At 41.2% G+C, this 15,217-nt stretch overlaps 1 protein-coding gene, 1 long non-coding RNA gene and 1 other non-coding gene across 11 annotated transcripts in view; 1 reads left to right on the forward strand and 2 right to left on the reverse strand.

Moving 5' to 3' along the window:
- Nucleotides 1–437: 437 nt before the first annotated feature.
- Nucleotides 438–566, reverse strand: LOC123573789 (small nucleolar RNA SNORA3/SNORA45 family). Its single transcript, XR_006698521.1, has one exon. It is a non-coding gene; the product is annotated as a small nucleolar RNA SNORA3/SNORA45 family (small nucleolar RNA).
- Nucleotides 567–776: 210 nt separating this feature from the next.
- Nucleotides 777–5,387, reverse strand: LOC141410304 (uncharacterized). The gene is made up of 2 exons (XR_012434879.1): nucleotides 3,845–5,387; nucleotides 777–3,226 (listed from the first exon to the last, which is right to left on the reverse strand). It is a non-coding gene; the product is annotated as an uncharacterized lncRNA (long non-coding RNA).
- A 325-nt stretch (nucleotides 5,388–5,712) lies between these two features.
- ANKRD17 (ankyrin repeat domain 17) overlaps nucleotides 5,713–15,217 on the forward strand; it is a 183,160-nt gene continuing 173,655 nt past the window's right edge. For all 9 annotated transcript variants that reach the window (XR_012434875.1, XM_045392500.3, XM_045392501.3 and 6 more), the window contains exon 1: nucleotides 5,713–6,278. Coding sequence is in view for 8 of the 9 variants with exons in the window: in XM_045392500.3 (XP_045248435.2) it covers nucleotides 5,874–6,278 (405 nt within the window). In the remaining variant the exon portion in view is untranslated. The remainder of the gene's footprint in view (nucleotides 6,279–15,217) is intronic.

Below are 15,217 nucleotides of genomic sequence, written 5' to 3' on the forward strand. Positions count from 1 at the left end.
TAAGGCAGTTGCTGGGAGGATAGTGGTTATCAGTGTCACCTGGTCCTCTCTGCCTAAACATATGCTTCAATTTCTACTTGATTAAATTGCTTATGTTGGGCAAACTTTCAGGTGGAAAGCAGAGCACAAGCCACTGGCTCCCTGTTTTGTTTATTTTTTAGCATTTGTTGGCATTTAGTGAAACTCTTTCCCTGTGGCTTCAAGCCACCAGGACACAGGTCCTCCCCACCACCGCCTTAATCTTTTCTCAAGTTCTTCTGCTACATAATTTGGCCTTCAGGATGACAGGTTGCTTTAGGAGCTTTTCCTTCTCCAGCACTTTGTAGTAGCTCTAGAAGAACAGAGAAAAGGATTTACAATATATTGTGGCAGGTACCAACTCCTTGATGGGAATGAGGAAAGATGCCTGCCAACCTACTTTCTAAAACCAAGGTACAGTATGTTTCTGCCCGGACACTAAGGGGACACTGGTTGCCCCCATCAGTGAATCAAGACCAGCAGATTCTGAGGACTCCAGCACACTAGAGAAGAGCTGTGAGCTGTTAGGATGTGACCCTAGTCTCAGAGAGCTCCCTTTTTTTGAATTCCCAGGTCTTCCTGGCAGTATCTATGCCTTACCTCTTGGAATTTCAATCTTGAGTAGAAACCCAGGAAATATTTCTCAATTCATGGGGTATCTTCCCCTTCTGCAGTATCATTGAGACTGCCTGTTTTCCTGTAATGATTTCATTCTTAGGCAGGTTCACTCTACATGATGACCAAAGGCCAGATGTAGCTTGTTTTTTTTTTTTTTTTTTAATTATTATTTCAAAAGCAGGTGCCTTTTTCTCGATAGTGCTAGCCCAAATGGTGAAACTATCTCTGATTAACTTCAGTTTTGTTAATCTGCCCATTCCTGAACTAATCACTATGGCTGAATGATAGGATACTTTGGCTAGCCTGATTTTTATACACATCCTGTGGTATAAAAATCAGAATTAGGTAATGAACGATTGCATCTGCAGAAAGAGGGACAGGTCTACATTCGGACATGCTCTCAAATCTCAGTGGCCTAACACAAAAGAATGCATATGAACTGCAGCACAAGTGTCTCTAATTGGCAAGCAAGTATCCTCCAAGTGAAGAGTCAGGAAACTCTAGCACAAGTGTCTCTAATTGGGAAGCAGGTATCCTCCAAGTGAAGATTCAGGAATCCAAGAGTCCTACCTTGTGGCTTTGCCATCTTTAACACATAGCTTCCAGTGCAAATTTGCTCATCTGCCTCAAGTTGGTAGGGAGTGGTAATATACTGGATTGCTCATGTGATGTTTCCATGGGCCAGAGCTGGAATAGGAGCACATCACTTCTACTCACATTCCACTGGTTAGAACCGAATTAGCACACCTAACCCATATACCTAATTGGAAGAGAAGCATGGAAATATAGCTGTGTGGTCAGAAAAATTTAGTATCTGCAAGAATCTACTATTCTGATCACTAAACATGTATTTTACCTGTCTTTCCACACACAGAACATACCCTGTCTCAAAGGAGACAATCTGAAGTTTTAACCAGTTACTGAAACAGGCTCAAAGTCTAGGATTTTCAGAAAATGCGCAGCTGTCTTCATTAGGTACAGATGTGACCTAAGAACTAAAAAAACAAATTATCTTTATTGTCACCCCATCCCTACAAATCCAATATACAGTGGTAACTCAGAGACAGGTAACTATAATACATTTTCTCATTTAGAAAAGAAAAATGATACTGAGCAATACTATTCATGTATAATAATGAGGAAATACTGCATAAACATTTTGTGGCCCATCTCCTGGAGACTGAAAACAGTTCTGATGAGACCCCAATTCTAGTCTTCAGGAAAAAACTCCCTGTCCATTCCTTTGTACAGCTCCTGATATGAGCTTCTGAAATGTTCTTTTTTTTCATCATTCTCCACGGCCACATCACATGTGAGTACTGGAGAGCTGTTAAGGTTTAATGCTCTATTCTTCTACTTATGCAAGCTTGGGGTTGGACAGTTACCCTCTGTTTTAACACCCAAACAATGATATCTGAACCAGATTTAGTATGATTAGTAATAAAGTTCCTCCAAAAATGTAGTCTTCTGATTGATTTGCTTCTAGTAACTACACCCAAAGTTCTTTCTTACATAATTATCAAGCCTAATTTACTGCTTTGCTTCCTTGCTCCTATGCCAGTTCCTTTAGACCTTTATCATAGCTATCCTGAAGCCATCTACAATAATGACTTTGAATGGAAAGACCAAACCCTTTTCCTGATCTTTGTTGCAGGACTTAATCTCACTGGTAACTATACTCAAGACCTCTTCTAGCTTTTTTTTTTTTTTTTTTTTTTTTTTTAATATTGTTAGAAGTCTTAAAAAGTCACCTTTTCCAATCCTCCCTGAGAAATATTGGTGTACACTCTCACTTCTGCCAAGTATGTCCCGAGTTTCTCTTTAGTAAAAACTCACTAAAAGTAAAATATAAAATTCAACACGTAGTATTACTTTTGCTCTTTTCAATCATTTCCTCTGGAGCTAATCTAAATAGGTGATCTGATTTTGAATTATTTCAGGTGACAGTTTTACTAATTACTTTGCCACTGCAAACATGGGCCTCCTTTTTCCAGCCTCCAAATCACATTCTCTACCACCTGCTACATCATAACTAAGCTGATGTAACATATTTTAGGTTATTGTCTTAGCAGTACTCCACTTCTGGTACCAATTTCTGGACTAGCTATGGTCATTCTAGCTCCTATACATATAAATTCTCAAATCTCAATTTTGTCTCTTACAAGAAGTCCAAAAAGGAGTGTATCTAATTGGGGTGGCTCTCTTCCAAGTAGTGTTTCAGCCACTCCTTCTTCTCTTTTCTGTCTTTGGCATCTCCAACATATAGTTTTCAAGGTCACCATGCTGAAAGGCATCAGGTTGATGAAGAAAGAGTAAGGGAGAATAGGACTTCATTAACCCTAAAAATGAGCACATCATTTCCATTCATATTTCATTGGCTAGAAGTTAATCACGGCCAGGCACAGTGGCTCTGGCCTGTAATCCCAGCACTTTGGGAAGCTGAGGCGGGGGAATCACCTGAAGTCGGGAGTTCGAGATCAGCCTGACCAACATGGAGAAACCGTGTCTCCACTAAAAATACAAAATTAGCTGCGTGTGATGGTGCATGCCTGTAATCCCAGCTACTTGGGAGGCTGAGGCAGGAGAATCGCTTGAACCCGGGAGGCGGAGGTTGCGGTGAGCTGAAATTGTGCCATTGCATTCCAGCCCGGGCAACAAGAGCTAAACTCATTCTCAAAAAAAAAAAAAAAAAAAAAAAAAGGTAGTTCATCACATGACTACAACCAACTACAGGGAAAGCTATGAAATTTAGTTTAGCTGTGTGCCCAGGAAGAAATAAGTTTCATGGGCTAGTCAGTTCCTGCCAGAGGTTCTAGCGGGGAAAAAAAAAGTTAGATAAAAATAAAAGAAAGTGACTTTACGGGCCTTGTCCATTTTAGTAGTTTTGAACTTTATCCTACTAGTGAAATAGGATCATCATTTCACTATTATACTAATGAGCAAAAAACTCATTTTCTTCCAAACAATGAGATTACTTTAAAGAGAGTATTTTTGGTAGCACGATAGACACGGGAACTAGATTGCAGAGTGCTGACAAGTCAATTTCAGAAAACAAAAAAGACACTGAATGTAGAAGACTTTTTTTTTTGAGGTGGAGTCTCCCTCTGTCGCCCAGGCTAGAGTGCAGTGGCACGATCTCAGCTCACTGCAACCTCCGCCTCCCCGGTTCAAGCGATTCTCCTGCTTCAGCCTCCTGAGTATAGAATACTTTTTAAGGAAAGAAAGTTTGCTTGTGAAGGAAACAACTGAAAGCTACAGAAGAATTAGTTAAGGAACCAGAATTTGTAGAAGGTTGACAACAGAAAAGATAATTACTGGATGAGAAAGAGGGGTATTGGAACTAGAATATGTATGAAGCGTTAATCTCACATATTAACAGTGAGTTTCTCATTCCTAGATACTGGAGAAAAGGAAATCTCAGGAAATTTCTAGCACTTGGAAAACTGTGAAGTTCTAAGTTAAAAGTCATATAATGAAATGGGCTGGGATTTAAAGACTGCAAAAAGTATTCAAGTGGAAAGGGAGAAAAAGATGCTGAAGAATATACAAAGCAGGAGGGAGGGATGCAGCTGAAATTATAAAATCTAAATCAGTAGTGGTGAGATACACAATGCAGTGCTTTGTTCTACACTGGACTCAGCAACGACTGTAGGAGAGGAATAGGCAGATGGTTACCACTCTGCATATATATTTACTATAGCAGTTATTACACTGTAAAGCCCCTGGAAACAGAGACTTTGATTCCACAAATTATGCACACAGTAGGCACATGATGAATTTTTGTTTGAATGAATTGATTTAGTCATTGCCAATTCTGCCATGGTACTCTGTAGAGTACTGGCAACTGCCCACATTTCATATGGTATGCCAATGCTAAAAAGAAAAAAATGCTAAAAAAAAAAAAAAAATCCAGGCATATTCAGCTAAACTTAGCAGTCTTAAAATGGCAACTATGTCAGCTGAGACATACTTTTAATCTTGTGCCAGTACATCTGTCTTTGATGTTTGCTTCATTTTCCTTATGCCACTATACTCCCACTAGACCAGAAAGGGATAATTCTGAGTTCAATGGGCTCCACTATCATTTCAAAAGTCCTGAAAGTTCTTTAGACACCTAAAAATGAACCCACAACCCCCATCACAATATTCCTTCCGAGAGAAGCATACTGACAATAATCATTATTTATGCCTGCTTCCAAGTTGAATCTAAGAGGGCCAGAAGAGCTAAATCAGGGTCATTCAGAGAATCGTCTACAAAGTCTGGCACAGACCACGCATCCTTCCCGTGTCTTCCTCCCCTCGTAAACTTGAGGTGTAATGATCTTAGACATCTCCTAATCGACTGCCTTCATATTACACACGTGTAAACTCGTAGAGGATGTCTATGAGCCAAGCTTAAACTTAGGTAACGAAGGCTCTTTTCCCAACACGACGCCATCTCTCATGATCCAAAGCTTTATCTCTAGATTTGGCGGTCGAAAAAAACGACCAGGAATAAAACTACGTACAGCAGTCCAGAACGAGGCCCCACCTCCCGGATCTGGCTGACTGGCCTCCCGTCAACAAAGTGTCTGGACCGCGCTTCCGCACCTCACACTGCCCGGGGCCGGCTCCTCTCCAGCCTCCCCGTACTCCCCACACATCGTAGCACAGCGCGCCCGCGGGGCCCCAGACCCGGCCCTCGAAATCTCACTTTCGCCTTTCGGCCGCCCGCGCCCCACGGCTCAGGCGACGGCTGATGGCGTCACTGCACTTCCGCCTGCGGCTGCGTTCTAATCACAAGCCAGGAAGGAAGAAGGGAGGGCTGCAGGGCTGTGTGTGCGGGAAATAGAGAGGAAAGAGAAGAAATCCGGGAGCTCGCGGGCGCTCCGGCTGCAATCGCGCCCCCCTTATCTGTCCCCGCCGTTCCCCTTCGGAACGTGCCCCAGGCACACTTCCCCGGCTTTCTAGTCTCCTCTTCTCTGGTTCTCCCGACACCCGGTATCCCTCTTAAACGCCTCACCCCCTTCCCTTGCTCCCTCCCTCTCCCTCCCTCCCATCGTCAGGCTCCCCGCCCTTAGTATCGCGAGACGAGGTGAGAGCTGGCGGAGCGGCGGCGGCGGCGGCAGTAGAGGTGACCGAGGCGGTGGCGGCGGAGACGGCACCGATTGCTGTGTCGGCCCCAGTGCGGCCGAAGTCGCGGTAGAGCGTAGCCCCCACGCCCCTCCCCCGTCCGCGCCCTCCCTCTTTCCCTGGGGATGGAGAAGGCGACGGTTCCGGTGGCGGCGGCGACGGCTGCAGAAGGAGAAGGGAGCCCCCCGGCGGTGGCGGCTGTGGCGGGCCCCCCCGCGGCGGCGGAGGTCGGCGGCGGCGTTGGCGGCAGCAGCGGAGCTCGCTCGGCCTCGTCTCCTCGTGGGATGGTGCGAGTCTGCGACCTGCTCCTGAAGAAGAAGCCGCAGCAGCAGCAGCACCACAAGGCCAAGCGTAACCGGACTTGCCGACCCCCTAGCAGCAGCGAAAGCAGCAGCGACAGCGACAACAGCGGCGGCGGTGGAGGCGGCGGTGGAGGCGGCGGTGGAGGCGGAGGTGGCGGCGGCGGCACCAGCAGTAACAACAGCGAGGAAGAAGAGGACGACGACGACGAGGAAGAGGAGGTTTCTGAGGCAAGGGCCTGGTTTCCAAGGAAGGAGGGAGGAAGGGACTGTAAGGGATAGGGGCCGAAGGTGGGAGGGGACTTTCAGTGGGACAGATTCCAGTGGGTTGATCTCTTAGGGGCCAGGCTTTCGACTGCCCCCTTTCTTCCCTCGGCCTAAATCGTGAGGTGTGGGAATGTGGGGGAGGGTAGCTGACACGTGGGGGTGGGAGGACCACGGAGTTCACAGAGTTGGTGAACAGCCTGTTATCATGGCATGGCTCACATGGTTAAGGATGGAGGGAATTGGTTAGATTCCCAGTTTGCACGCCGGGGGGTGGGGGGGGGGGGTGATCTGCCTGGGGCCAGTAGGGCCACCTTAGTCTGGGACGGGATCGGGATCAAAGCGGGAGGAGTAAAATAATAGGTAGATGAGTCTCTTGGGGACCAACTAGGAGGTTGTTCAACTTCTCCCAGCTGTGAGATGGAGGGGAGCAGTTTGAGGGGGACGTAAGGTTGTAATGGACTCAGAGCTAAGTGTTTGTGTATGTGAGGGACACGTGAGAAGCTGTACTTTTCCATACTGTTCTGCAGGGTTTTTCGTAACTATCCTGGCTGCTGAAGTAACTTCACTTCCTCGATCTTCCAAGGATTTTCGATGAGCTGATGCTGTATTTGTATACATTTATCAGTAACTCTAAATAATTATAAATGACCATATACATTTGTAAGTGGATGAAAAATATATTTGATCCTTACACGTACATACATGTCTTCAAATGTCTCGTTAGTGAATTAGAATTAAGCTAGGACCTGTTGTCCCATACTATGGGACAGCCAAAGAGTCGGCTTTGGAGCCAGGCCTGGTTGTGGTGAGTTGGAATAGGAAGGCCTCTCGGTTTGTCCTAGTGATCTGGTTTCATAATAACTTTGTAATTTTTCTTGGGTCCACAGACAGGCGGCGTTGCAGGACCTTATTCCTCATAGAAGCCCTTACAACCCAAAGGCTCAGTAAAACATACCATACTGACAACCAACTGAGTTAGCTTTACTAGTTATTAGCTCTTTTATCACTCTCTTGTCTCCTTCCTGAAATAGAATCTAGAAAAATCTTTATCTGGAGAGGGAAATCTTTATCAGCAGAGGGAAAACAGCTTTGAAGACTGATTTTAAACTTAGTTCTAAGAGGAGACCAACTGATTCGTCTAGAACTAACACTATTTATTCTCTTCCACAAACATGGAACTTATTTTGATGCAAGTCTGGTTTTCTGAACATTGGATTTATTGAATCCTGGTCTCTGTTGAAATAGGGAAGTACCTTTTAAAGGATTTGACACATGTCTATTTGTAGAAGACCAGACTCTCTTTTATCTCAGACTGGATGAAGTTACGTAGGTAGAGATATTAAGTGTTCAAGTATGCATGACAAAAATATGCCCCTCCTTGTTTCTATTCCCTTTTAGCCTGTTGGATTCTGAGAATAGGTTTATATTGATAGACTTATATTGGCCTACTTGGATGTTTAGAATAGTGTGTTGCTCTGGCTGCATGTGAAACAAGGAAGAGAAAGATGTGATGGGATCCTTATCCCTAATAAAATTTGTTACGGTACTTAGAATCATTCAATTGTATGATTCTTCTCAAAGGTGAGAAACGTTTTACAGATAAGTCAACCCTTTGTTTTAAAAAGGAGGAAAACAAGGTTTAGAGGAAGGTGGTTGTGGTGGGTAGTAGCAAAAGTAGAAATCAAAGTTTTCTAATGGCTCAGACCTGTACACTTTTTAATGATAATTTATTTCCTTTTATCACCCTTCTGACATCATTCAGAAAAATAGTTACTGAATGGCAAGGTAACACAATCATGCAGCTGTAGGCAGAATACCATTACTTAAAATTTTAAATTCTCCTGAAAATATTCAGCTCTGGTTTAGAGCCAGGTTATGATAGTTGAATGCACTACTCACTGGGATATTCTGCTGCAAACTTCACATACCTAGGTAGTTTTGTCCATTGGAATACAGCCTAATAAGCAGAACTTTTTAGTAATTCCTTAAATCATGAAGAATGGCTGTAAGTTTGTAGGTATGTTTATTTTGTGGGTCAGGTTTGTTTTCCTTTTATAATATAGGAATGATTATGTTGACTTTGACCAGCTATGGTAGTATTTCTATGTTTTTAACATACCTTATCCTGTCTTACATGGTATTAAACAATGGGTTTGTCATTTGTTATGAAGATGAGTCAGGAGAAATACGTGTAAGAAAGTGTACCCATTGGACGGGCGCGGTAGCTCACGCCTGTAATCTCAGCACTTTGGGAGACCGAGGCGGGTGGATCACCTGAGGTCAGGAGTTCGGGACCAGCCTGGCCAACATGATGAAACCCCATCTCTACTAAAAATACAAAAAAATTAACCAGGCGTGGTGGCAGGTGCCTGTAATCTCAGCTACTTGGGAGGCTGAGGTAGAAGAATTGCTTGAACCCGGGAGGTGGAGGTTGCAGTGAGCCGAGATTGCGCCATTGCACTCCAGCCTGGGCAACAAGAGCGAGACTCTGTCTCAAAAAAAAAAAAAAAAAAAAGTGTACCCATTAAAAAAAATGTATGCAGATGAGGGATGAGCAGACAAAAAGGTGTACAGGTTGTCTCTGCCCCATTTTCATCTTTTGACCAAAGTAAAGACAAATAAAACTGTAAGCTAAATGGAGTGAGTTGTGTAATGTTTTTCTTTTAATTACCATTTTACTGACATGTCAGCAGAAGCCTAACTTTCTGGAGCTAGGAAGTCTTGTGGCTAAAATCACAATGTTGTCTTTTCTCTAATTCATTCTGTTATAGGCTACACAATAAAAAAAAGTAGATAAAATGATCTTTAAAATCATCCTTCCAGTAAAAATCATCAAAAGATTAAGAAGGAATATGAAAGGTTATGGTTTTGTGGTATTTAACCTGAAAGGATAACTTTAATTTAACAAAAATATATAGGTTTGCTATAAAGAAATGCTATCTGAATAATCTCTGTATCCGCCCAAAAGGGAAAAATGGAAGGAAACAAGATTCAATTTAAATAAGAGCTTCATTTAAATGTTGAACAATAAGAATATAATTCCAAGACATTGGAGTGGGTTATTGAGAACAGGATTTTACTTAAAAGTGTTTCAGAATAGGTTAATCATGTCTTAGATAATTTGCATAACTTTGGGTATACCTGGAAACAAATAAGACCAAGAGCTTCCTGCCTCCCTCTCCCCCTCTATTTAACACAAAATCTTAGATGTAAAATTGAAAATGCATAATTTTCTTGGTTTTCAGTGAGTGACTGACCAATATGGAAAATACAAATGTATTTTCTAACATAAAAGCCATGATGCTCTTTCAAATTAGTGGACAGAATTAATTAAATTGCTTTTGACTATTACAAGAAAAAAACCTTATAATTTCAAGAGTTGATACTTTATTTCAGAAATAACATTACATTCTGTTAAATGCATTTTTGAATATGACTGAATGATCTTAGTATTTTTTTTTTTGGAGACGGAGTTTCACTCTTGTTGCCCAGGCTGGAGTGCAACGGTCTCATCTCGGCTCACTGCAACTTCCACCTCCCAGGTTCAAGCAATTCTCCTGCCTCAGCTTCCCGAGTAGCTGGAATTACAGGCATCTGCCACCACGCCTGGCTAATTTTTGTCTTTTTAGTAGAGACAGGGTTTTACCGTGTTGGCCGGGGTAGTCTTGAACTCCTGACCTCAGGTGATCCACTGGCCTCAGCCTCCCAGAGTGCTGAGATTACAGGTGTGAGCCACTCTGCACTGTGATCTTAGTATTTTCTAAAGCGGAATTCAAAGGGGGAAAACATTTTTGTTGAAGATGCTTAAAGTATAAATACAGTAGGAGTTGATCAGAATTTCATCTATTTTTGTAAGTAACCTGTGACTAAATCAAGAGATAAACCTGGTGAAGAAATTTTAGACAAAGGGAGCCAATAAATGAATTAGTACTGACTTAGTATTGAAAGGATTTGCAAGGCCAGGGAGGATCTGTTTACAGACAGAAAATGAGAGTTGAAAATGAGGGAAAAAGAAAAAATATTTCAGAATTAGGCTGTGTTCAGCTTCATTTGGAAATTTTTTTTTTTTATTGGAAAAGTGCTATCTAAATTCCTCTTTTGTGATGCTTGGAATCCTAGATTAGCCCAGAGAAGCTTGCTTGTTTCATCTCTTAATTGATGTAGCAGTATTTGTAAACTAGATGTTAAGATCTTTGAAGCAGTAGTCTGTCTTAATTATAATTTATCTTGTCTTCTCTCCTGCTTAAGCACAGTACTAGAAAAAAACAAAACATTTTCAGTGAATAACTAGTACTTAGGGAGGATTCAGCATTCATTTAGGAAAAGAAGAGAAGGAATAGAACTTCTTCCCTTGGATCCAGGGCTTCTAAATAGCTGAAGTTTAGATTTGAACATTTTCTAATTTCTTAATTCCTTTTCTTAGCGATGATGATCTTCTGTAAGTATTAAGGGGAAAGCCAGTTAAAGTAATACGAATTGATTGTTGAATGCCTGGTAAGTACCTTAAGCCTCCTAAAATTTTTAATGAGTAAATAAAAATGAATACTTATTCAGTACCTACTGTTTGTGAAAGCTAGGTAAAGGTTAAAGGTATGGGTTCTGGAGCTTGGATTTAAATCCTTGATCCACCATTTACTAGCTTTGTGACCTTGGTCAAGTTTTTAAATCTCTACTGCAATTTTCTCATGTAAACGGTATAAATGATAATGATAGTAGATTCTACTTTATAACATTGTTATGAGAGTTAAATGAGTTAATACAGTTTTCACGTATTCTCATTTTATTCTCGCTGTAACCCTATGAAGTAGGTGCTACTATATTTCTTTCATTATTCAATAAATGTTTGGAGTTCCTACTATGTGCTAGGTATTGTGCTATACTGGGTGAGCAATGTTGAACAAAACTGTTGTAAGACACCTCAATTTAAAAATGCACCAATGAATAAATATTATAAGTTTGGGGAGGTATGAGAGTGAGCTTAAGTGGTTAAATGTACATCTTGAATAACGTGTGAGTTTTAGAAGTATTCAAGTGTTGGCAGGGAATATTCATTTTACAGGTAAACATAACTGGTGTAGAAGGATTTTAGGCAACCTCATCAGGATCACATAGCTAATAAATGTCAGAATGGAATTGAACCTGGGACTGTTAGATTCAAAGCCTTCTCATTCATTTATTCTCTCATTCATACGCTCTATCATGCTGTATGGTGTTGAGTACCATATTTCAGATATTGGCAAATTCAGCTTGTATAAGGGAAGATGCTTTTCGGCAGTTGGACAGCCATTGAAGACAAGTTGGTCACCCCAAGTTTTCTTTCCATTTCTTCTGAAAAATTCACTAAAGAAAAAGAAAACAAGAAATACAGAAAAGCATAGAAAAATAATCCATATTCCCACCACCTAGAATTAAGTTAACAAGATGAAAACTTCATACTGAAAAACTACCCTTTCTGGAGGCAATGTACGACTTCTTCCTTGCCTTTCATAATATTTAGTTTTCAAGGTCATCTTTCCTTATTAATTTGAAAAAAAAATGTTTCTTTTAAATAGAGATTGTTAACTTGGGGTCTGGATAAGCTGTGAATCCTCTGATATTAAACAAAATATTTTGTCGAAGGTGCTTATAGGGCTTTATTTTTCTTCCTTTCTGCCCTAGCCCCATAGTATATGTGCAGAATTTTCATTAGATCCTCTAAGAGGTCTGGTACTCCCCTCCTCTCCCTTCTACCTTGTTACTTTTAAACATTCTAACTACAGATTTGGAAACTGCTTCTAACTAAGCAGATAATGTGATAACAAAGAAGGCCTATTTGTGAAGCAGTGGGTCCAAGATTGATCTCATCTTTCTGGTAAACCAGCCTATGCCTACTCTCTTTTATATCTTCATGTTTTGCCCTTTAATTAATGAAGCAGTTTACACTGTGTGCTGTGGACTGTCATACCTGAAAGCAAAAGCCTCGTCTTACTCATCTTTGTATCTCCTACTACATAGTACCATGTGTCTTATGTAAGTCTTTGCATCTCTGCTAGGTTCTCATGAAGTCTCATCTCTGTAGTAAGAATAACTCATAAACATTTCTTTATTAGCCACTTAGTGTGGGAAATCTTTGGGACTTCAAGTCTTGAGGTAACAGAACTTGGTTGCAGCTATTATTTACAGTAGACCCCTGTGGGATGTTTTAATTGAACCCTTATTTTTAGTTTAGTCATTTTTAACCTCACCAACTTAACTGGAATTAGTATTGTGAAAGTTTTCAGTGTTTAATAATCATCAAAGTAGCATATTTTGACTCCCAGAAATTCACTAGACTATAGCCTGCTTCTGCTGTTACCTGATTATGCCATCCAGTTGATTAGAAAAACAATTTTTAGGTCCTTGATGCAGTGCAGTTGTGTTTATGACAGTTTATCGGAATTTTTATAAGGATAATTTAGTGGGTTAAAAAATGTAGATTTAATGAGGACCTTCATAATTTTTCCATACTTGACCACCTATGAAAAGGAATTTTTACTTCACATTGGTATGTGAAGTAGTGCCTACTGGTACCACTATATTTTTGTTAGGACCAGTAGGAGGCACCAACATCCATGGTGTAACCTACACCAAACCTAACTTTTTTCAGCTTTCATCTTTTCAAAAAAAATAGTAAGTCATTAGGGAATTGAAGGTGGTGGGTAAATGCGAATACCCTTCTAGTCCGTTGAACTTTGCCTGTTTGGTAGAGTTATGCCCATCTACTTCTTACCCAGAAGCAAAATACCCTTTCTGACTTAACAGTGCTTCACTTCTTAACATTTTTTTTGTCTTTAGAAATTATTATTACTCATTCATGACGGGATGTAGAGTTGTGGGACCATATAGGTATTATTTTTATAATGATTTATAATTTGGGGTTTCAGTTATTGAAAAGGGAAATATTAACTGTTATTTTCCCCAAGCATGCTGTGAAACTTCAAATAATATAGCTCTGATTATTGAAAGCGTAACTTAGAGTGCCTTCTGTCCTGTGAAACTCGTAAACATTACATGATGTTTTAAAGGGGTCACCTTTTTGTGTGTGTGTAGAGATGGCGTCTCACTTTGTTGCCCAGGCTGATCTTGAACTCCTGGCTTCAAATGATCCTCCTGCCACAGGCTCCCAAAATGCTGTGGGATTATAGGCGTGAGCTACCGCATCCAGCCTGGGGTTAATTTTTAAGTTTACTTCTGAGTGAGACTAGAGATAAAAGAGCCGGGAGAAGAAAATGTAAAGATTTTACGTTTGAAACATCAGAGTGCTAAAAATACAAAAATTAGTGGGGCGTAGTGGCTCCCGCCAGTAAGTCTCAGGTACTTGGGAGGCTGAGGCAGGAGAATTGCTTTAACTCGGGAGGCAGAGGATACAGTGAGCAGAGATCGTGCCACTGCACTCCAGTCTGGGCAACAGAGTGAGACTGTCTCAAACAACAACAATAACAACAAAAACCATTAGAGTACTTGAGGAACTCCTATTGGAGCCATTATTAGTGTCTTTATAAACAATTCTTTTTTTCTTTTTTTTTTGAGACAAGGTCGTCCACGCTCGAGTGCAGTGGCGTGACCTCGACTCACTGCAACCTCCGCGTCCCGGAGTCAAGCAATTCCCACCTCAGCTTGCCGAGTATCTGGAGTTGCAGCGTGAGCCACTGCGCCTGGCTCATTGTTTTGTATTTTTTTTAGAGTCAGGGTTTCACCATATTTGCCGGGCTAGTCGCAAACTCCCGGCTCCAAGTGATCCACGCGCCTCGGTCCCCAAAGTGCTGGAACTAGCAGGTGTGAGCTACTGTACGCAGCCTTTATAAACAATTTTGATATATAGTGAAATCTCTCAAAACTTGCAAATCAGAGTGAATTATGCCGATAAGAATGGGCAGCAAGATTGTTAAGAATAAATTGAAAAATATTAAATAGGTTTTTGTGAGTCAAGGGTAAAAAAATGTGTTTTGAGTAAATGATCTGAAATACAGCATGCTTTTTTCGTAAAAGCTTAGTATAATGTAGGGTGAATTTAAGGCATTGGCGATAACCGGAATCATAATTCACATTTTAAATAATGCTATGCTACATCTGCACAAAATAGATTATGTATATTTTTGGCTGCTGTACCATGAAAATGATGACTAAAACGAGAAGGTCTAGAGAGGGATAGGTTAAAAATGATGGTAGGGCTGGAAATGGAATCCATGATTGAGGAGGACTGTAGATTTTACTTAAATATATTTTCTTTATTTTTTATTTATTTTATGTTACGTTACGTTATTTTTTTTTGAGACAAAGTCTCGCTGTGTCTCCCAGGCTGGAGTGCCGTGGTGCAATCTCGGCGCACTGCAACCTCCGCATTCCAGATTCAAGTGATTCTTCTGCCTCAGCCTCCCGAGTAGCTGAGGCTACAGGCGCGGGTGCCACCACGCCCGGCTAATTTTTGTATTTTTAGTAGAGACGAAGTTTCACCATGTTAGTCAGGCTGGTCTCCAACTCCTGACCTTGTGATCCGCCCGCCTCGGCCTCCCAGAGTACTGGGATTACAGGCGTGAGCCACAGCGCCTGGCCGATTTTATTTAAGTATATTCTTATTGCTTATTACTTCATACTCAGACTCCTTATAGCATAGAGAATATCGTAATGTGTACCAGATAGTGCTATTTCAGTTTAGAAAATAAATTCATTTTTTGTTTCTTGAGATTATTTGAAAGTACATTCTAGAAATGGCACACTTAGGAAACTACTTTATGGCTGTGCATCTCTTGCAGGGAATTTTGCCTCCCCATTTCCTCTTCCCAAAAATACTATTAGCTTGCCTAATTTAACCTTTCACTTTTTTTATCCCCATCTTCCCCCACGAAAGAAAGGAATAGAAAAGAAAAATACAAAAGTGAAGAAAT

This window comes from Macaca fascicularis, chromosome 5 (assembly GCF_037993035.2).
Source record: "Macaca fascicularis isolate 582-1 chromosome 5, T2T-MFA8v1.1".
Classification (NCBI taxonomy): Eukaryota; Metazoa; Chordata; class Mammalia; order Primates; family Cercopithecidae; genus Macaca; species Macaca fascicularis.